The following is a 24006-nucleotide window of genomic DNA, read 5'->3' as shown; positions in this document are numbered from 1 at the left end:
TTTACTTTGAGTTCCTCCCGGATGGCAGAGCTTCTCACCCTATCTCTAAGGGAGAGCCCCGCCACACGGCGGAGGAAACTCATTTCGGCCGCTTGTACCCGTGATCTTATCCTTTCGGTCATGACCCAAAGCTCATGACCATAGGTGAGGATGGGAACGTAGATCGACCGGTAAATTGAGAGCTTTGCCTTCCGGCTCAGCTCCTTTTTCACCACAACGGATCGGTACAACGTCCGCATTACTGAAGACGCCGCACCGATCCGCCTGTCGATCTCACGATCCACTCTTCCCTCACTCGTGAACAAGACTCCTAGGTACTTGAAGTCCTCCACTTGGGGCAGGGTCTCCTCCCCGACCCGGAGATGGCACTCCACCCTTTTCCGGGCGAAAACCATGGACTCGGACTTGGAGGTGCTGATTCACACTCGACTGCGAACTGATCCAGCGAGAGCTGAAGATCCCGGTCAGATGAAGCCATCAGGACCACATCATCTGCAAAAAGCAGAGACCTAATCCTGCGGTTACCAAACCGGAACCCCTCAACGCCTTGACTGCGCCTAGAAATTCTGTCCATAAAAGTTATGAACAGAATGTGTTCTCGTAAACCATCCATTTTCTACCGCTTATTCCCTTTTGGGGTTGCGGGGGGCGCTGGCGCCTATCTCAGCTACAATCGGGCGGGAGGCGGGATACACCCTGGACAAGTCGCCACCTCATCGCAGGGCCAACACAGATAGACAGACAACATTCACACTCACATTCACACACTAGGGCCAATTTAGTGTTGCCAATCAACCTATCCCCAGGTGCATGTCTTTGGAAGTGGGAGGAAGCCGGAGTACCCGGAGGGAACCCACGCATTCACAGGGAGAACATGCAAACTCCACACAGAAAGATCCCGAGCCTGGATTTGAACCCAGGACTGCAGGAACTTCGTATTGTGAGGCAGACGCACTAACCCCTCTGCCACCGTGAAGCCCTCCCGTACACCAGTGCTTCTCAATTATTTTCTGTTGTGCTCCATAACGTGCTGGTGCTGATTATTTTTTCTTTATAGATAAAAACGAGGAAACCAGAATTAAAGGCTAAAATGAGCACAATATGTAATGCACAGCTTTTCCAAGCGGAGTTTGAAGCATATTACTGCATTATATCGACAAAGCATGTTGTGGGATCACATGTAGACACCAATATTTTCACAGCGATGCAATTTTTATCGTCACGCATGTGTCGCCAGGCTCTGCTTTTTATCGATAAGCTACATTTTGTTTTTAATCTATAGCAGGCGTGTAAAAAGTGTGGACCGTAGGCTACAAGCGGCCCACAGCTAATGTTTTAAAGGCCCATGGCACATTCTAAAAATACTATTGAAATAAACAAAAACACAACAAAAGTGGAATAAAAAAGCTTAGAGGTGAAGTGTAATTTAGAAAAAATTGCAGTGTTGACTAATACAGTGGTTCTTAAATGGGGGTACGCGTACCCCTGGGGGTACTTGAAGGTATGCCAAGGGGTACGTGAGATTTTTTAGAAATATTTTTAAAATAGCCGCAATTCAAAATGTATATACTTATTGAATAATACTTCATAAACTGTAAAAATAAATTAAACAATGCAATATTCAGTGTTGAAATCTAAATTTTTTTGTGGACGTGTTCCATAAATATTGATTTTAAAGATTTCTTTTTTTGTGAAGAAATGTTTAGAATTAAGTTCATGAATCCAGATGGATCTCTATTACAATCCCCAAAGTTGAGGATTACTTCTATGTGTAGAAATCTTTATTTATAATTGAATCACTTGTATGTTTTTCAACAAGTTTTTAGTTATTTTTATATCTTTTTTTCCCAAATAGTTAAAAAAAGACCACTACCAATGAGCATTATTTTTGCACTGTTATACAATTTAATAAATCAGAAACTGATGACATAGTGCTGTATTTTACTTCTTTATCTCTTTTTTTCAACCAAAAATGCTTTGCTCTGATTAGGGGGTACTTGAATTAAAAAAATGTTCACAGGGGGTACATCCCTGAAAAAAGATTAAGAACCACTGAACTAATAAAACAAAACTGTTTTTTTTCTTTAAAACTTTCATTGCTCAAAACATAATATTGAGTCAAAATCAATGTTTTTATGAATTATTGACCTGTCCGAGGCTCCGATTACTACATGTAGAGGTTGCCCCCTAGTGGCCGTTCCTCGGACCACCACACACTGCCACGAGAGCCCGGATCAGGGGTAGAACGCTGTTTTAGTTGCATAAATATGGAGAGGCTTTTGCTTTCCAGCAAAAGGTCTTTCTCTTTGTTCGTGTCTATCTCTCTCTCTGGCTCCCACTCCAAATCCGTGTCTCATACCGGCTGTTGCTAATAAAGGCGACAGGTGATTAGATAACAGGGCCCACCTGGGCCATGTACTCACCTGTCTTCGAGGCCGGTCCTTGCACACCCCGTTCCCCTGCAGGTCCGTAGGCCACGCCCCCCTCCACACTAGACATTAAATATTCCACTTTGAAAAATATTTTTTGTGGAACATTTTGCATATTTTGTGTTTGCCATAAAAAAACATATTTTTCTTTGGCAAAAAGGGCAGAAAACAAACAAACAAAAAACTAAATAAAAAAAAATAGATGTAGACTCGCTTAGGGAAGGCTATGCAGAAAGAAACTAAAACTGAACTGACTACAAAGTAAACAAAAACAGAATGCTGGACAACAGCCAAGACTTACTGTGGAGCAACGACGGTGTCCACAAAGTAGTTCCGAACATGACATTACAATCAAAAATGTCCCCAAAAAGAAGGATAAAAACAACTGAAATATTCTTGATTGCTAAAACAAAGTAGATACGATAAATATCGCTCAAAGGAAGACATGAAAATGCTACAGGAAAATAGCAAAAAAAGAGAAAAAGCCACCAAAATAGGAGCGCAAGACAAGAACTAAAACACTACACACAAGAAAACAGCAAAAAACTCAAAATAAGTCATGGCGTTATGTGACAGGTGGTGACAGTACGCTTACTTTGAGACAAGAGCTATAGTGATGCATGGTTAGTTATGGTGTAAATTCATATCTAACAATTGCGACAACAACTTTTTACTGTCAACTGACTTTCGTTTTGTAATGATTTCTGCTGGTGGTGTGCCTCTGTATTTTTTTCAATGCAAAAAATGTGCCTTGGCTCAAAAAAGGTTGAAAATCACTGGTCCGTGTAATGATGTAAATGAGGTGTGGTTGTAATGTATAAGTGTGTGTCAATGAAAGGGCATTTTATGACTTTTTAAAATTTGATTACATGCTATAGTGTAATTTTATTGTTATAATTTTGTTACATGTTTTTTGTATATGTTTAATTTAGGTAGCCACGGACTGCAGTTAGAATTTAGCTATTTAGCTATAATCTGGTGTAAATCATATCTGTCTTTGAGCTTAATGTTTATGTGCACTGTCCCTTTAAATAAAGACTAAAACTAAATAGTTCTGTTAAAGGCCTACTGAAACCCACTACTACCGACCACAAAGTCTGATAGTTTATATATCAATGATGGAATCTTAACATTGCAACACATGCCAATACGGCCTTTTTAGTTTACGAAATTGCAATTTTAAATTTCGCGCAAAGTATCCTGTTGAAAATGTCGTGGTATGATGACACATGCGCGTGTCCTCACGGATTGTAGCGGACCTTTTGTTCCAGCCCGATACCAGCTAAAAGTCGTCTGCTTTAATCGCATAATTACACAGTATTCTGTACATCTGTGTTGCTGAATCTTTTGCAAATTGTTCAATTAATATTGGAGATGTCAAAGAAGAAATATGTAGGTGGGAAGTGGTGTATTGGGGCTGCCTTTAGCAACAAAAACACAGCCGGTGTTTCCTTCCCAAAAGATTTACTATGGAACAGAGCGGTCAAGCGAACATGTCAACCGGCAGGTTTCGGTGATACAATTGTGGTAACAAGTCGGCTCTTACCTTAGACATGAGCGGAGTTTGAGTCATTCCTCGTGCACCTGTCAAAGAGGAAGCTGCAGACTCTTGCCTCCTCCGACCGGCCGCCCCCGAACGTGGGATGCTTCCACCGTGGAGGAGGGGGGAAAAAAAGCTCAGCCCGGCCCCAACGGCTGCCTTCGCTTCGCCTCGTCGAGAAACGTGGCTTCCCTCAGAGACACTGGCGTTCACCACACCTGGTGGCCACACCCCTCCGACTTTCAGGTACCATATAATCTCACTAAAACACTAGAAACACAACAAGCAGATAAGGGATTTTCCAGAATTATCCTAGTAAATGCGTCTAATGTGAATTATATTTATATAAGTGAATTATATTTATATAGCGCTTTTCTCAAGTGACTCAAAGCGCTTTACATAGTGACACCCAATATCTAAGTTACATTTAAACCAGTGTGGGTGGCACTGGGAGCAGGTGGGTAAAGTGTCTTGCCCAAGGACACAACGGCAGTGACTAGGATGGCACAAGCGGGAATCGAACCTGCAACCCTAGAGTTGCTGGCACGGCCACTCTACCAACCGAGCTATAATAACATCTGAATAATAATAACATCTGAATTGTTCCCACTGCCCTCGTCCTTTTTTTTCTTTCTAGTCCTTCACTCTCACTTTCCTCATCCACAAATCTTTTATCGTCGCTCAAATTAACCGGGAAATCGTCGCTTTCTCGGGTCCGAATCGCTCTCGCTGCTGGTGGCCATGATTGTAAACAATGTGAGTAGCTCCACAACCGGTGACGTCACGCGGGCATCGTCTGCTTACTTTATCGTCGATGTTCTCTACTAAATTCTTTCAGCAAAAATATGGCAATATCGCGAAATGATCAAGTATGACACATAGAATGGACCTGCTATCCCCGTTTAAATAAGAAAATCTTTTTCAGTAGGCCTTTAACTATGTTCAAATGTTGAGTATTTATATATTTTATAATGAACAGCCTGCAGGAATGGTCTTCTGAGGAATTTAGCTTCCTTTAAAAACCTCAATTAGTGCCACAAATATGGTGGGACTGATACATTCCACAACACAGGATGTAGAAGTGAGCGACAGTAGCAATTGTAATTGAGGTAAATAATTACAAGTAAAGACATCATTTCAGGTGTATAAAGCATGTACAGACTGGGTGAGCTGGGACCTGGAGAATCGAGCCCAGTACTTCCACGCTCTCCTGAACGCGGTCCACATCTACGCTCTGCCCCCCAAGTTCCTGAAAAACCAGCTCCAGTCCTGCCCCATCCTCAGCAAGGTACTTGACTACTGTACTTTACTTGTCTACGGTGTGTTTAGCTCATATCTTAAAGTCACATGCTCCTTTTCCCACACCTCAAGGCCAACGCTTGTAAGGACTTCCTCTCAAAGATCTTCCAGGAAATGACGTTAAGGAAGGTTACTCCGGCGCCCATACGTGGAACACATCTCATCTACGTGGCTGGAGGGTATGACGGACATTTAAGCACACATGCCAGCGATCACTTAGCGCTGCATGCTGCAGAATTGTACTCCCGTTGTTTTCTATGTTGCTGCAGTGCTCTCAGTTTCCTCGTGGTTCAAGTCTATATATCAGTAAAGTAAATAAGTACATGAGTAGCCCTCGTTAATTCTTTTTTAGCATGTTGTTTAGGAAAGTGGTAGAACTTTTCTCACTTCTGATACAATACTGATATGAACTCTGTTCATTTTGAAGGCTAACCGGGTGGAATAATGCCAGACAATTAAATGGTTGTGTTCAGTAAATTATTTAATTAATAACATGCATTGATTTTATCGTAACAAATCTCTTTGTGTCAAACAGAATTTAAATACAGTTCTTCCACCAAGAGACGATTAGATGATTGTGTTTAGAAAATATTGTAATTAATGACATGCATTAATTTGAACTTACCATACTTTGGACTAGGGTTGTCCCAATACCGATAATTTGGTACCAGTACCGGTACCAAAACTTCTCGATAATTCTCCAAATAAAGGGAACTACGATAAAGTGTCAATATTCGCTTTATTTTAACAGAAAATCTTACAATACAATAAACATATGTTTCCGATTGCACTCAAAGAACAGTTTTAGAAGGTTAAAATATAAATTAAAGGGCATTAACCACAATGTGTTTCTCTTGATGCACTCAAAGAACAATTTACAAATTTCCATAATGAAGAATTAGATTAGAATATAATAAGAAAGCTTTATTAACATAATATAAAATTATTTATGATGTATGGTTGCCAGGTTTAATGTCAACGCTAAATTGGCCCTAGTGTGTGAATGTGAGTGTGGATGTTCTCTGTCTATCTGTGTTGGCCCTGTGATGAGCTGGCGACTTGTCCAGGGTGTACACCGCCTTCCGCCCGATTGTAGCTGAGATAGGCACCAGCGCCCCCGTGACCCCAAAGGGAATAAGCGGTAGACAATGGATGGATATGGTTTCCAATCCTGGTCTGTGCTTTAAAGAAAAATACAATTATTAGTAAGTACTAAAAACAAAAATATGGATAAATGTACACAAAAAATCCATGTTTGCAGGTAAAACACACATCTGTTAAAGATAAAGCACAATTTGTAGCAATTTGTTGCCAAATTCAGTCATTTTACCTGCACTAGTTGGCGTTAGATGGGTGGTCCTAACGACGCTAATATTTGACATCAATCCAAGCAGCTGTATGTGCATCTACAAGCAGCTGTATGTGCATCCAAATATCTACATGTTATGTATCTACGTATTATGTATCTTTATGTGCACAACAGGGGAGCTGGTTTGCTTATGAGCGTACACTGTGTTTTTGAGAATGTCAACGTTTTGGCTGAGTGACGTCAGTGAGTGAATGGGCGAGTAAAGAGAGAGAGTGAGGAGCGTACGCGCTGCGCAGTAAAGTGATGAATGGGTACGATTTTGTCCTACAATATGATAAAACAACCAGATTGTCACAAATCGGCAGCCTAAATTTTGACTTGAGCTAAGCAGACTCTTTGCAGTGTAAAGTGAACTGAAGGGAATGTCTCCCCTATGCTTCTCTACTACGATCTGCACCGAAGCCGAACGGCAGGACAGGTGGAACAGCTACATTTTTACCTGTCACTCTTTATAACTGCTGATCTAAATGGTTATTATTTAAATGTTTACCTAAGTTTGAAGCAAATGTGGTTATGCTAATTGCCACATTTGTCGAGGCGTGTTTTAAAGCAACACTTGAAGCGCGGCGCTTCCTTGTTCAAAGTGTCACCTTTATGGTTGGTTTTAAAGCCCAAATACCTCTATATTGTGCTTCACCATCCTATTTATTAACCAGTAGAATTGTCTTTTCTTTTGCCTTTAAAGCATGGGTGTCAAACTCTGGCCTGTATTTTCATTTGGCCCTTAAGGCAATATCAAATTAACATTACAGCTGGCCCGCCGGTATTATACAGCGGCGGTGTCGCTGTAACACCGCATTCACCGCTAATACCCATACTTGCTAAACCCCCCCCGATTTTCCAAGGAGACTCACAAATTTCAGTGCCCCACACGAAAATCACAGGGGGCAACCATTTTCCCAAATTTCTCACGATTCCCACCTGGACAACAAGGGCACTGCCTCAAGCGTCCACTAAAACCTTTCGTCACGTCCGCTTTTCCTATGTAGAAAAGCCACATGATATATGTGGCTTTTACTCACACACACGCTAATGCAATGCAAGCTTGGTCAACAGCCATACAGGTCACAGGTCACACTGAGGGTGGCCGTATAAACAACTTTAAGAGTGTTACAAATATGCGCCACACTGTGAACCAACACTAAACGAGAATGACAAGCAAATTTTGGGAAAACATCCGCACTGTAACACAACATAAACACAACAGAACAAATACACAGAAACCCTTGCAGCACTAACTCTTCTGGACGCTACAATATAAAAATGTATTATTACCCTGTGGGAAAAGTTTATTTTGATATTTACCTGAGAAGGCTGCAAATAGAAAAGAGGCATTCAATTTCTATTTAAATTTGATTTGATATGCCATTGCTATTTTTAAATTATTAGTATTATTTGAAACTCGATTTTGCATGTCACTATAAAGTTATATAAGTCTCGCTTGTTCAATATTCAATGCAAAACTTGTTTGGGTCCCTATTAAAAGGTTCATTTGTTCAACCTTGGCCCGCGGCTTTGTTCAGTTTAAAATTTTGGCCCACTCTGTATTTGAGTTTGACGCCCCTGCTTTAAAGCAACACTTGAAGCGTGGCGCTTCCTAGTTCAAAGTGTCACCTTTATCGTTGGTTTCGAAGCCCAAATACCTCCATATTGTGCTTCACCACCCTTTTCATTAACCAGTAGAATTATCTATTTTGCCATTCTTCCTCTCCAAGATGTTATTGCTTGTATGCGCTTTGTGTGCGTTTTGACATCATGCGCCTCGGCACTGTAGTCCCCGCCGCACAGCTGCACTCAGATGAAAGAACGGTATCGGTACTTTTTAAAGGCGGTATAGTACCGATTTCAATCAATTAGTATCGCGGTACTTTATTGGTACCGGTGTACCGTACAATTTGTGTCTCACACTATTCTTGTGCCAAACTGACTTGTACTCGTTCCTCTTCAGATATCGGCAGCATTCCCTGGCCACCATGGAGGCTTACGACCCGCGCAGGAAAGTGTGGATAAACCTCGCCGACATGGCCGCTCCCAGCAGTGGCCTGGCAGCGTGCACCCTTTTCGGGCTCCTCTACACCGTGGGTTGTCCACCCGCCTCAAAACCGTCCCTCGTTGTCTTTCTTTTCAACGTGGCCAATGACGGGTCTTTCAGGTCGGCGGCCGAAACCTGTCTCTGGAGAACACCACCGAGTCCAACATGCTGTGCTGCTACAACCCTATGACCAACCAGTGGAGCCAGCGCGCTCCCCTCAACATCCCCCGAAACCGGGTCGGGGTGGCAGTGGTGGACGGCTGCATCTACGCAGTGGGCGGATCCCAGGGCTCCACGCTGCACAACACTGTGGAGAGGTCTGTGACGGGGGTTCTGCTTTGTCCAAACCAAGTTCAGCTTGACACACTTTTGCTTTGCAGGTGGGATCCAGAGTCCAATCGCTGGTCCTTTGTGTGCCCCATGTCGGTGGCCCGGATGGGGGTAGGAGTGGCGGCCTGCGGGGGAGCCCTCTACGTGGTGGGTGGCCTTGATGGACCGAACCGCTCCAATATGGCAGAGAAATACCAACCGGACACGAACACCTGGCACCAGCTGGCACCCATGAGCACCGTACGCAGCGGACTGGGTAATCCTTCGACAGCAGCAACAAATGAATGCTAAAGTTCTGGTTCATAGTTACTTTTGTTTGTCTTGTGCAGGGTTGGTGTGTGTCAACTCTTACCTGTACGCCATAGGAGGCTTTGACGGACGCCACCCGCTGGCCACCGTGGAGCGCTACAACATAGCCAGGAACACGTGGGAGTCCAGGGCATCCATGCAGAGCGGCCGGAGCGCGCACGGCGTGGCTGTGCACCAGGGCCGCATCTTTGTGCTCGGTCAGTCCCGTCGCTCACAACGACACAAAATCGTGCACTCAACCGGATATTACTTTCAAATAAGTTGAAGAGCTTTGCCTCAATTTACCGGTCGATCTAAATTCCCATCCTCACCTATGGTCATGAGCTTCGGGTCATGACCGAAAGGACAAGATCACGGGTATAAGCGGTCGAAATGAGTTTCCTCACTTTGGAAATAGGGTGAGAAGCTCTGTCATCCGAGAGGAGCTCAAAGTAAAGCCGCTGCTCCTCCACATCGAGAGGAGCCAGATGAGGTGGTTCGGGCATCTGGTCAGGATGCCACCCGAACACCTTCTTAGGCAGGTGTTTCAGGCACGTCCGACCGGTAGGAGGCCACGGGGAAGGCCCAGGACACGTTTGTAGGACTATGTCTCCCGGCTGGCCTGGGAACGCCTCGGGATCCCCTGGGAGGGGAGAGGGAAGTCTGGGCTTCCCTGCTTAGGCTGCTGCCCCCGCGGAAGAAGATGAATGGATAGATGGATGGAAGTTTAAAGGCCTACAGAAATGAGATTTTCTTATTTAAACGGGCATAGCAGGTCCATTCTATATGCCATACTTGATCATTTTGCGATATTGCCATATTTTTGCTGAAAGGATTTAGTAGAGGGCTTCACGGTGGCAGAGGGGTTAGTGCGTCTGCCTCACCATACGAAGGTCCTGCAGTCCTGGGTTCAAATCCAGGCTCGGGTTCTTTCTGTGTGGAGTTTGCATGTTCTCCCCGTGAATGCGTGGGTTCCCTCCGGGTACTCCGGCTTCCTCCCACTTCCAAAGACATGCACCTGGGGATAGGTTGATTGGCAACACTAAATTGGCCCTAGTGTGTGAATGTGAGTGTGAATGTTGTCTGTCTATCTGTGTTGGCCCTGCGATGAGGTGGCGACTTGTCCAGGGTGTACCCCGCCTTCCGCCCGATTGTAGCTGAGATAGGCGCCAGCGACCCCGAAAGGGAATAAGCGGTAGAAAATGGATGGATGGATGGATTTAGTAGAGAACATCGACGATAAAGTTTGCAACTTTTGGTCGCTAATAAAAAAGCCTTGCTTGTACCGGAAGTAGCAGGCGGTGTGCGCGTGACGTCATGGGTTGTGGGGCTACTCACATCCTCAAATTGTTTATAATTATAGCCAGCAGCAGCTGGAGCTATTCGGACCGAGAAAGCGATAATTTCCCCATTAATTTGAGCGAGGATGAAAGATTCGTGGATGAGGAAATTTAGAGTGAAGGACTAGAAAAAAAAAGGCGATTGCAGTGGGAGCGATTCAGAGGTTTTTAGACACATTTACTAGGATAATTCTGGGAAATCCCTTATCTGCCTATTGTGTTGCTAGTGTTTTAGTGAGTTAAATAGTACCTGAAAGTCGGAGGGGTGTGGCCACGGGTGTGTTGACGCCAGAGACTTTGAGGGTAGTCATGGCAACCGCAGCAGGACAGGAAGCTCCGCTGATCTCCGGTAAGAGCCGACTTATTACCACAATTTTCTCACCAAAAACTGCCGGGATCCATGTTCATTTGACTGCTCTGATCCATAGTAAAGCTTCACCTCCGGGAATTTTAAACAAGGAAACACCGTGTGTTTGTGTGGCTAAAGGCTAAAAGCTTCCCACCTCCATCTTTCTACTTTGACTTCTCCATTATTAATTGAACAAATTGCAAAAGATTCACAAACACAGATGTCCAGAATACTGTGTAATTATGCGATTAAAGCAGACTACTTATAGCTTGGATCGGGCTGGAAAATAATGTCCGCTACAACCCGAGACGTCAAACGCATGCGTCATCATACGAGTCATCATTCCGCGACATTTTCAAAACGACACTTTGCGGAAAATTTAAAATTGCAATTTAGTAGACCAAAAAGGCCGTATTGGCATGTGTTGCAATGTTAATATTTCATCATTGATATATAAACTATCAGACTGCGTGGTGGATAGTAGTGGGTTTCAGTAGGCCTTTAAGATAATTTATAGTAGAGGGGGGGAAGCATTAAAGGAGTAGCTGTGTTTTGCTACATTTGGGGGCTATTTTTGTGGTGATATCCTGTGATATCCTGCATTCATAGCGTGGAAAAGGCTAATGCACGCAGCTCATATGCGCTAAAAGTGTTGTATGAAAGTTTTTTTTTAGGATTGCTAGATATAAACAATATTCAATGCAGTAAAACCTTGATTTACAAACTCAATTAGATCTTTATATATATATATATATATATATATATATATATATATATATATATATATATATATATATATATATATATATATACATACACATATACATATATATATATATATATATATATATATATATATATATATATATATATATATATATATATATATATATATATATATATATATATATATATATATATGTATATGTGTGTATGTATGTATTAGGGCAAGGGTGCCCATTACGTCGATCGCGAGCTACCAGTCGACCGCGGGGGGTGTGTCAGTCGATCTCGAGCCAGGCTTTTAAAAAAAATAGACCTAAAAATTAGTGATCATCAATCTTCACCAAGACGTCACTTAAATGACATTCACGGTACCGGAGGGTCTTGTGAGATGACGCTGGCTGCTGCAATATCATTATTATGAAAATATGACCGAGAGGAAGGCGAGAAACACTTTTTATTTCAACAGACTCTCGCGCCGTACCTTCCGTCAAAACTCTAAAGGCCGACTGCACATTTCCTATCTTCACACTAAAAGCCCTGCTTCATGCTGCCTGCGCTAACTAAATACAGAGTCTCGGAAAACTGGCGTGCACAAGTGATCCCTCAGAAAGCTGCCGTGCATATCACTTGTGCACGCCAGCTTTCCGAGACTCTTATTTTGTTAGCGCAGGCAGCATGAAGCAGGGCTTTTATTGTGAAGATAGGAAATGTGCAGTCGGCCTTTAGAGTTTTGACGGAAGGGACGGCGCGAAAGTCTGTTGAAATAAAAAGTGTTTCTCGCCTTCCTCTCGGTCATTTTTTCATAATAATGAACTGGCAGCAGCCAGCGTCATCTCACAAGACCCTCGGGTGCCATGAATGTCAATCAAGCAAGCTACGGAATTTTCCGCCAATGTTTTTCTTGTAAAGTGTATGGAAGCTGGATGAATTAGATGCCAAAAACCAACCACTTTCATGTGGTATTGTACAGAGAGGACAACTTTTTTTCTCCTCCATTTGAAAATGTGGGCGTTATCATCATTACTGTCTGATTCCAATCAATGCAAGTCATCAGAATCAGGTAATACACCAACTTATATTCTTGTCTTTGTGAAAGAAAGACATCTATATGTGTTACACATGCTTGTATTATCATTAAACACATTTAACTTGTTTACAAAAATGTCTCTTTCATAAATAAATAAATATAAATGATATATATAAATGAGGTAGATCCCCTCGAGTTGGTCAATTGAAAAGTAGCTCACCTGCAGAAAAAGTGTGGGCACCCCTGTATTAGGGTGTCAACAATCCTTTTATCCAAACACACATTACAGCAAGCTTGAGTGTCAATATGCACACACGTTGGTGCGCTCCCAAACAAACAAAAAATGTATAATTTCACCTTGTTTATGGGTATATTGGTGGCATTGTTGAACACACTGGCATTTTCAGAGTGAAAGTCAAGCAGCGGCATCCGTCAGGAGCTTTATTAATAGCCTTTTTAACTTGTTTTGAAATGGTTCCAGTATTATTTATATGCCAAATATTACATAGTGATATTGTTATGGCAAGAGGAAGATGCTTTTATATGTCGTGATATAAGTCATAGGCCATAAAGCCCATCCCTATTTTTTTTCTTTTGTAAGTAATTTGTTGACTTTTTACACTAGTATGGCAGTTAAAATGTCACCTAAAACAGATAAGTGAGGCCCTGTGGTGATCACAGTTTGACCCTTGAATGGACTATTTTCCTTAATTTACATCAAATCGTTTGTTTTGGGGAATGGTGAACGTGTATTTCACCAACCTGACCACCAGGTTAGAGCAACTCTTAAGTGCGTTTTAATCCACTCCTATATGGAACATCCACAAGATGCCGGGTGGGATACCTTGTGGTCGTAGATTTCAAGTTCGCTCCTGCTTTCTCTGAATAACAACAACAACAACAATTGTCCCCCACAGGAGGCTTCAACCAGCACGACTTCCTGTCCAGCGTGGAGCGTTACTGCCCCGAAAGGAACGAATGGACGCACGTCACCGAAATGTCGACGGGGCGCAGCGGCATGGGCGTGGCCGTCACCATGGAGCCGTGTCCGGGCAGCCTTCCCGAGCAAGACGGAGAAGCCGAGCAGGATGCCACGAACTGATGAAGGAGGTGCCGGTTTGTAAGTGGATGCAACAGTGTTATGTGTGAAATGTGGAAGATTGCAGGTGGACTTTTGCATGGAAAAAGGACATCTATTGAATGTTGGAAACCAACCAAGGTGCAACAATTACCAACAATCTACAATATTTAATTCATTTTGAAAAACTGTTGCATTTCTACCTCTTATAACCCCCCTCCCCACAAACATCTAAATGAGCACTTTGCTGATGCCAATGTAGTTCATATTTACTTGACATGTAAAGCTTTTGAAAATAAATATAATGAAATAGTTTAACTTATGCCCGGAATTTATTCTTGCCAAAATGAATTATTAAAAAATATTATATATATGTGTGGATGTACCTTGTGTAAGCACACATGGATTAACAAAATAATTACAACATATATCTATTTACATAAAATATGGATAATATTACATGTTTTAATAGTGATGGAATAGAATTATAATCCTTATTTTACAATTTTTTTTAATAATTATTATATATTTGTAAAAGTTACACAATAAAATGATATCCCTGATGGTGTTGGACATTTTCAAGGAAACTTTAAAATCGTTTGCAACACCCTAAAGATGTCTATTGGGTGTTGCATATCAAGTTGACAATCATTAAAATATGAATTCCCTTGTCAAACTTCTAAGTTCCTTTGATTATTTGTTGATGAATGCATGTGTTCTGGCTGGAAATGATTCAAACAGATTTACATTTCAAAATATATGTTTGATTCTTAACCTGATATCATTGTATTATATATTTTGGATATTCATATATATATATATATATATATATATATATATATATATATATATATATATATAGTACTTTATTGATTGCTTCAGGAGAGTTCCCTCAGGAAAATTAAAATTCCAGCAGCAGTGTACAGAATTGAGATTGAATTTAAAAAGATAAATAATGGGGGTATAGATGGAAATAAAAGAGAAAATATAACAATAGAAATAAATAAATAAATACAAATAAAAATTTAACAGTAAAAATACGAATATAACAAGAAAAACTAGGCTAATAAATAGATTTTACATTTTCAAAATATATGTTAGATTCTTAACATAATATAATTGTTTTATATATTTTGGATATTTGGATATGATTAATCTCTCAAGAGGTACAATAATTTAATATTTAATTAAATAAAATACTATACTAAATCTTTTTGATTTGACATTTTCAAAATGTGAAGTGAAGTTAATTATATTTATATAGCGCTTTTCTCTAGTGACTCAAAGCGCTTTGCATAGTGAAACCCAATATCTAAGTTACATTTAAACCAGTGTGGGTGGCACTGGGAGCAGGTGGGTAAAGTGTCTTGCCCAAGGACACAACGGCAGTAACTAGGATGGCAGAAGCGGGAATCGAATCTGCAACCCTCACTCTACCAACCGAGCTATGCATGTTAGGGCTTCACGGTGGCAGAGGGGTTAGTGCGTCTGCCTCACAATACGAAGGTCCTGAAGTCCTGGGTTCAATCCCAGGCTCGGGATCTTTCTGTGTGGAGTTTGCATGTTCTCCCCGTGACTGCGTGGGTTCCCTCCGGGTACTCCGGCTTCCTCCCACTTCCAAAGACATGCACCTGGGGATAGGTTGATTGGCAACACTAAATTGGCCCTAGTGTGTGAATGTTGTCTGTCTATCTGTGTTGGCCCTGCGATGAGGTGGCGACTTGTCCAGGGTGTACCCCGCCTTCCGCCCGATTGTAGCTGAGATAGGCGCCAGCGACCCCAAAAGGGAATAAGCAGTAGAAAATGGATGGATGGAAAATACATGTTAGATTCCTAACCTGATATAATTTTATTATATATTTTTGATAATTGTAAATGATTAATCTATCAAGAGGTACAATAATTTAATATTTAATTAAATAAAATACCATACTAAATCTTTTTGATTTGACATTTTCAAAATGCATGTTAGATTCCTAACCTAATATAATTGTATTATATATTTTGCATATTTATATATGCTGAATCTTGAGGTACAATAATGTAATATATTTTTAAATAAAATACTATTAATCTTGGGGCAGCACGGTGGAAGAGGGGTTAGTGCATCTGCCTCACAATACGAAGGTCTTCAGCAGTCTTGGGTTCAATCCCAGGCTCGGGATCTTTCTGTGTGGAGTTTGCATGTCCTCTCCGTGACTGCGTGGGTTACCTTCGTGTACTCCGGCTTCCTCCCACCTCCTAAAAACATGCACCTGGGGATAGGTTGATTGGCAACACTAAATTGGCCCTAGTGTGTGAATGTTGTCTGTCTATCTGTGTTGGCCCTGCGATAAGGTGGAGACTTGTCCGGGGTCTACCATGCCTTCCGCCCGAATGCAGCTGAGATAGGCTCTCGCAACCCCAGAAGGGACAAGCGGTAGAAAATGGACGGGTGGATACTAAATAATTTTAATTGATTTTACATTTTCAAAATACATATTAAATTCCTTACCTGATAAAATAATTTATATATATATATATATACAGAGGTACAATAATTTGTTAACATTTTCCTTATTAAAATACTCTATTATAATTACAACGTTGCAGCTTTTGGGCAGGTTTCCAGCTCAACAAATAAAAACGTTCAAATGCAGCTAATGTAATGACTCTTAATCACCACTAGATGGTGCAAGAACTCCAACAACTGCATTTCCGTGTCATAAAGGCGCATCTCTGCTGCACAGCTTGAATTGTTGACGAGAGCTAAATCGTTTTCAAAAGGTGTGAGTGGGTTCACACTGAGGCCGTAAATTCATTGTTAAAATAATTACAGTCTTTCAGAAACAGGAAGAGGACACCACTTGTGCTTTTATATTCTCGTCAGGTGTTTGACGAACACAAGTGACGCCACAACCTGTTGGCGTCAGTGTGGTGCGTTCAGGGTCCATCATGAGTCACTACTTAAAGTGACTGGCTCGTCGATTTGTGTGACGCAATCACCTTCTACTTTCCCTCCCCCTAATCTCTTGTCACACACACATATGGAGGTGTGTGTCCTTGCAGATATTGCCATCCTACCGCCTCCCGGGGATGTGTTAGTTATACTCCAAGGCGAGGAGAATACAAAAAAATAATAGGGAGATATTTGCATGCATACAAATGTGGAAAAAGAGCCCTTTTTCCCCCAATAGGAGATCATGGCGGAACGATCCGATCCAGGGCCTACTGAAAACCACTACTAACGACCACACAATCTGATAGTTTATACATCAATGATGAAATATTAACATTGCAACACATGCCAATACGGCCTTTTTAGTTTACTAAATTGCAATTTCAAATTTCGCGCGAAGTATCCTGTTGAAAACATCGTTATGATGACGCGTGCGCGCTGTCTTGGATTGTGGCGGACATTTTTTTCCAGCCCGATCCCAGCTATAAGTAGTCTGCTTTAATTGTATAATTACACAGTTTTCTGGACACCTGTGTTGCTGAATCTTTTTCAATTTGTTCAATTTATAATGGAGACGTCAAAGAAGAAAGATGTAGGTGGGAAGCTTTTAGCCTTTAGCCACACAAACACAGTCGGTGTTTCCTTGTTTACATTCCCGAAGGTGAAGCTTTACCATGGAACAGAGCGGTCAAGCGAACATGGTTCCCTACCACATGTCAACCGACTAATATCGGTGAAAAAAGTCAGCTCTTACCGTAGACATGAGCGGAGCTTGCGTCCTCCTGCAGCTGCGGACCCTCTTACCTCCTCCCACCGGAGACACTGGCGGTCACCAAACCCGTCCTGGGTTCAATCCCAGGCTCGGGATCTTTCTGTGTGGAGTTTGGATGTTCTCCCCGTGAATGCGTGGGTTCCCTCCGGGTACTCCGACTTCCTCCCACCTCCTAAGACATGCACCTGGAGATAGGTTGATTGGCCTGTCATGTTAATAAATGTAATCGGCCACATCATTAAATATGCTCTGTCACATCATTAAGTGGCCTGGCATGTTAATAATTATAATCGGCCACATCATTTAATGTGGTCTGTCACATCATTAAAGTGGCCTGGCATGTTAATAATTCTAATCGGCTACATCATTAAACGTGCTCTGTCACATCATTAAAGTGGCCTGGCATGTTAATAATTCTAATCGGCCACGTCATTTAACGTGGTATGTCCCATCATTAATGTGGACTGGCATGTTAATAATTCTAATCGGTCACATCATTAAAGTGGCCTGGCATGTTAATAATTCTAATCGGTCACATCATTAAAGTGGCCTGGCATGTTAATAATTCTAATCGGCCACATCATTTAATGTGGTATGTCACATCATTAAAGTGGCCTGGCATGTTAATAATTCTAATCGGCCACTTCATTAAATGTGCTCTGTCACATCATTAAAGTGGCCTGGCATGTTAATAATTCTAATCCGGCCTCATCATTTAAAGTGGTCTGTCACATCATTAAAGTGGCCTACCATATTCATAATTCTAATCGGCCACGTCATTAAATGTGCTCTGTCACATCATTAAAATGGCCTGGCATGTTAATAATTCTAAACCGGCCTCATCATTTAACGTGGTCTGTCACATCATTAAAGTGGCCTGGCATGTTAATAATTCTAATTGGCCTCATCATTTAATGTGGTCTGTCACATCATTAAAATGGCCTGCCATGTTGATAAATGTAATCCAGCTTATCATTAAATGTGCTCTGTCACACACATCATTAAAGTGGCCTGGCATGTTAATAATTCTATTCGGCCACATCTTTAAATGTGCTCTGTCACATCATTAAAGTGGCCTGGCATGTTAATAATTCTACTCGGCCACATCATTTAATGTGGTCTGTCACATCATTAAGTGGCCTGGCATGTTAATAATTCTAGTCGGCCACGTCATTTAATGTGCTCTGTCACATCATTAAAGTGGCCTGGCATGTTAATAATTCTATTCGGCCACATCTTTAAATGTGCTCTGTCACATCATTAAAGTGGCCTGGCATGTTAATAATTCTACTCGGCCACATCATTTAATGTGGTCTGTCACATCATTAAGTGGCCTGGCATGTTAATAATTCTAGTCGGCCACGTCATTTAATGTGCTCTGTCACATCATTAAAGTGGCCTGGCATGTTAATAATTCTATTCGGCCACATCTTTAAATGTGCTCTGTCACATCATTAAAGTGGCCTGGCATGTTAATAATTCTACTCGGCCACGTCATTTAACGTGGTCTGTCACATCATTAAAGTGGCCTGGCATGTTAATAATTCTATTCGGCCACGTCATTTAATGTGGTCTGTCACATCATTAAAGTGGCCTGGCATGTTGACAATGCTAATCGGCCACATCATTTAACGTGGTCTGTCACATCATTAATATGGCCTGGCATGTTAATAATTCTAATTGGCCTCATCATTAAATGTGGTCTGTCACATCATTGATTTGGCCTGCCATGTTGATAAATGTAATCCACCTTATCATTAAATGTGCTCTGTCACACACATCATTAAAGTGGCCTGGCCTGTTAATAATTCTAATCGGCCACATCATTAAATGTGCTCTGTCACATCATTAATGTGGCCTGGCATGTTAATAATTCTAAACCGGCCTCATCATTTAACGTGGTCTGTCACATCATTAGGTGGCCTGCCATGTTAATAATTCTAATCGGCCACAACATTTAACGTGGTCTGTCACATCATTAAAGTGGCCTGCCATGTTAATAATTCTAATCGGCCACAACATTTAACGTGGTCTGTCACATCATTAAAGTGGCCTGCCATGTTAATAATTCTAATCGGCCACGTCATTTAACGTCACATCATCAAAGTGGCCTGGCATGTTAATAATTCTAATCGACCACATCATTTAATGTGGTCTGTCACATCATTAAAGTGGCCTGGCATGTTAATATTTCTCATCGGCCTCATCATTTAACGTGGCCTGCCATGTTGATAAATGTAATCCGCCACCTCATTTAATGTGGTCCGTCACCTGATTTAACGTGGTGGCCCGCCATGTCATTCATCGTGGTCCATCACATCAATTAAGGTGGCCCTCTGAAGGCAGCCATAATTGTGATGTGGCCCTCAATAAAAATAGCGAGTTTGACAGCCTTGCTTTATAATTTTCCACTTCCTGTTCTATGGTTGTCATCACTGGTCTCCATGCAAAGTGCAATAAGGACTTGTGTCTCTCACAGGAAGTGTGCTGTGATGATGTTTGTCAGGCATGTTGTTCATTGTTGTCCACACACAGGAAATGGAGGCTCTAAGGGGGGTGGGGGGTGGGGGGGCTTTAACTCCAGTGCGTGTGTGTGTGTGTGAGTCCTTGGGAAGTGATGACCTCATCAACATCCCAGCCTTGCAAAGCTAATCTGTTACATTCTGAAGGATGCTACCCTGCCACGGAGCCACCCATGAAGGTGACATTGCTGGCGGAAAGCGAGCGCCTTTGGCGTGGAAACACGTCCCGCCGATACCCCCCCCCCCCCCCCCTCCTCTCCCGCCCCTCCCCCAACAGACCTCACATATTCAAATGAGCGTGACATGTGACACGCACTGCCGTATACGTTGTTTTAATCCCCGCTCAATACAAAGCTGCCTCTTTCACACAGAGATACTGCTAAACTGTTGCGCTCATTTCATCCACCTGCGCCTTTTATACAGAAAACCTGCCAAGCGGGACGTTGTGTGAAAGTGCTGACGATTTGTCGCATGTGGCGTGACGTGCGAAAGGAAAGAGGAAAATGGGCCGGTGAACTTTGACTACTGCCCGTGCCGTTTGTTTACCTTTAAATGCCGCCTTCAATGGTGGAAAACTGCCAGGTTAAACTTTATGGCATTATGACCGAAAAATGTCAGATTCTGAATGCAGTGTGAAAGTGGCGACTAGCAATAATGATGAAAAATTGCCAGGTCAACTTCATCGCAATATAGAGGAAAAATGTCAGATTCTAAATTCTGTGTGAAGGGGGCTACTAGCGTTGATGGTGGGAAATTGCCAGGTCAATGTTATCGCATCAAATGCAGAGGACGTATTTCACCACACCTTGTGTGTGTGTGACAATTATTGGTACTTTAACTTTAACTTTAATTATAACAGAAACATTTCAGATTCTAAATCCTGTGGGAAGGGGGCTACTAGCAATGACGGTGGAAAATTGCAAAGTCAATTTTATCGCATTATAATAGAAAAATGTCAGATTCTGAATGCATTGTAAAAAGGGGCTACTAGTAATGATGGTGGGAAATTGCCACGTCAATTTTATTGCATTATAACAGAAAAATGCCAGGTTCTAAATTCTGTGTGAAGGGGGCTACTCGCAATGATGGTGGGAAATTGCCAGGTCAATTTTATTGCATTATAACAGAAAAATGCCAGGTTCTAAATTCTGTGTGAGGGGGGCTACTGGCAATGATGGTGGGAAATTGCTAGGTCAATTTTATTGCATTAAAACAGAAAAATGCCTAGGTTCTAAATTCTGTGTAAAGGGGGCTACTAGCAATGATGGTGGAAAATTGCCAGGTCAATTTTATTGCATTATAACAGAAAAATACCAGGTTCTAAATTCTGTGTGAAGGGGGCTACTAGCAATGATGGTGGAAAATTGCCAGGTCAATTTTATTGCATTATAACAGAAAAATGCCAAGTTCTAAATTTTGTGTGAAAGGGGCTACTAGTAATGATGGTGGAAAATTGCCAGGTCAATTTTATTGCATGATGACCAAAAAATATCAGATTCTAAATGCAGTGTGAAAGAGGCTAATAGCAATGATGGTAGGAAATTGCCAGGTCAATTTTATCGCATTATAACAGAAAAATGTCAGACTCTAAATACTGTGTGAAAGGGGCTACAAGCTATGACGGTGGAAAATTGCCAGGTCAATTTTATCACATTATAACAGAAAAATGTCAGATTCTGAATCCAGTGTGAAAGGAGCTACTAGCACTGATGGTGGACAATTGCTAGGTCAATTTTATCGCATTATAACAGAAAAATGTCAGATTCTAAATGCAGCGTGAAAGGGGCTACGAGCAATGATTGTTGAAAATTTCCAGGTAAACTTTTTTGCATTATGTCAGAAAAATGTCAGATTCTAAATGCTGTGTGAAAGGGGCTGCTAGCCTTGACGGTAGAAAATTGCCAGGTCAATTTTATCGCATTAAAACAAAAAACTGTCAGATTCTAATTGCAGCGTGAAAGGGGCTACTAGCAATGACGGTAGAACATTGCCAGGTCAATTTAATTGCATTATAACAGAAAAATGTCAGCTTCTAAATGCAATGTGAAAAGGGCTACTAGCAATGATGGTGGAAAATTGCTAGGTGAAATTTATGGCATTATGACAGACAAAATGTTTGATTTTAAATGCTGTGTGAAAGGGGCTACTAGCAATGATGGTGAAAAACTGCCAGGTCAACTTAATCGCATTATGGCAGAAAAACGTTAGATTCTAAATGCTGTGTGAAATGGGCTACTAGCAATGATGGTGGAAAATTGACAGGTCAATTTTGTCACATTTATACAGAACAGTGTTTTGGGAAAATGTTCAGGCAGTGCAAACCGTAGTTACTTTTTAAAGATGAAAAATTGCTTTATCGACTTCAGCCTCCGGCGTGGTATCATTTATACAGAACAGCGACAAAAATCCTGTATTTTAAAAGATGTGAAATTTATTTTTTAAAAAGGTGTTGAGAGTGTGTTACTTTCAAAGATGTTGGAAAATTGTCAAGTCATCTTTGTCACATGCATACAGAACAATGTCATGGAAAAATGCCAGTATCATCAGGCATTACTACTTTTTAAAGGTGGAAAAATGTTGGCTCGACTTCAGCCTGTGATATAGTGCCGTTTACACAGATGTTTCTTTAAAATGTTTAAAAGGGTCTACTACCAATAGTCAATATATTCTTCCTGTTCTTTGTTGGTGCTTTTCCTACAGAACCCCACCAGGGGGAAAAAAACGCAGAAATAAAACAGCCAATCTTCCACTACTTTCGAAGGTATCTCACCTTTCATATTGATGCCTTTTTTACATAATTGCCCATAGGGGAAAATGTTTGCTTTTGGCTGTGTAAAAAGGGATATTGTTTCAGATGGTAGAAAATTGCCAGGTCAAAAACGAGATGAGATATACAACTAGATGGTTGAAGGTTTCTTAGTCAACTTTGTCTCCCCCGTTTTGTGTGGGTGCTGTTTATACAGAACTTGACATGTGGGAAGAGGCTTAATCACTGACTTTTTGATGCAGTAAATGTTGCAGAAGGTGCAATATTGCCTGGTGGACTATTTCCATGATGGTGCCTTTTATACAGAACCACCTTCTGGGAAAAAAAATATTTTGACAGTGTAAAAAGGATACGGCTTCTGAAGGTGGAAAATTGCCGGGTCGACCTTCTCCTTCCATTATATGTCGGTAGCATTTATGTAAAACAAGACGCGAAAAAATGGCTTTTCCAACTAGAATGTTAGGAATGTTCAGGTCAATGTTATCCCCTCTTGCTGCATTCTGTGTTTTTTTTTTACACAGAACAGCAATACGGGGAAAAATGCCTCTTGTCAATCGCTGAATTCAATGCGTAAATGTTGCAGAAGGTACAAAACAGCCCAGTCAACTTTTTCCAAACGTTTGATGTTGGTGCCTTTTATACAAAACCGTCTTACGGGAAATATCTGCTTTTTTTTCTGTGTAAAAATGGATACTGCTTCGGATCTACCATGAATTGATTAACATAGACTCCGACTTAAACAAGTTGAAAAACTTATTCTGGTGTTACCATTTAGTGGTCAATTGTACGGAATATGTACTGAACTGTGCAATCTACTAATAAAAGTATCAATCAATCAATCAATCAAAAAGGATGGTGAAAAATTGCCAGGTCTATTGCATCAGTGTCAATACAAAACAGCGGCAGCAAAAATGTATACGTTTCTACAACAAGAATGTGGACAACGTCCTGGTCAACTTGATCCCCCACTGTTCTGTTTCCATCCATCCATCCATTTTCTACCGCTTATTCCCTTTTTTGGGGTGGCGGGGGGCGCTGGCGCCTATCTCAGCTACAATCGGGCGGAAGGCGGGTACACCCTGGACAAGTCGCCACCTCATCGCAGACTGTTCTGTTTGTGTGCTTTTTATACAGCACCATAACAGTGGTGAGCCTTTTAATCACTGACAATGCTGAAAATTTTTCACAAAGTGCAACACT

At 41.5% G+C, this 24006-nt stretch overlaps 1 protein-coding gene across 2 annotated transcripts in view; it reads left to right on the top strand.

The window, feature by feature from the left end:
* Window positions 1–14125, top strand: part of keap1a (kelch-like ECH-associated protein 1a) — a 47642-nt gene extending 33517 nt beyond the window's left edge. For both annotated transcript variants that reach the window (XM_061896163.1, XM_061896162.1), the window contains 7 exons: window positions 5111–5257; window positions 5341–5447; window positions 8586–8715; window positions 8790–8986; window positions 9050–9255; window positions 9329–9505; window positions 13647–14125. In XM_061896163.1, the coding sequence (XP_061752147.1) occupies window positions 5111–5257; window positions 5341–5447; window positions 8586–8715; window positions 8790–8986; window positions 9050–9255; window positions 9329–9505; window positions 13647–13831 (1149 nt within the window). In that variant the 3' untranslated portion in view covers window positions 13832–14125. The remainder of the gene's footprint in view (window positions 1–5110; window positions 5258–5340; window positions 5448–8585; window positions 8716–8789; window positions 8987–9049; window positions 9256–9328; window positions 9506–13646) is intronic.
* Window positions 14126–24006: the final 9881 nt, after the last annotated feature.

The sequence above is a fragment of the Nerophis ophidion genome, linkage group LG03, assembly GCF_033978795.1.
Source record: "Nerophis ophidion isolate RoL-2023_Sa linkage group LG03, RoL_Noph_v1.0, whole genome shotgun sequence".
In the NCBI taxonomy this organism is placed as follows: Eukaryota; Metazoa; Chordata; class Actinopteri; order Syngnathiformes; family Syngnathidae; genus Nerophis; species Nerophis ophidion.
This window is presented reverse-complemented; position numbering and strand designations above follow the sequence as displayed.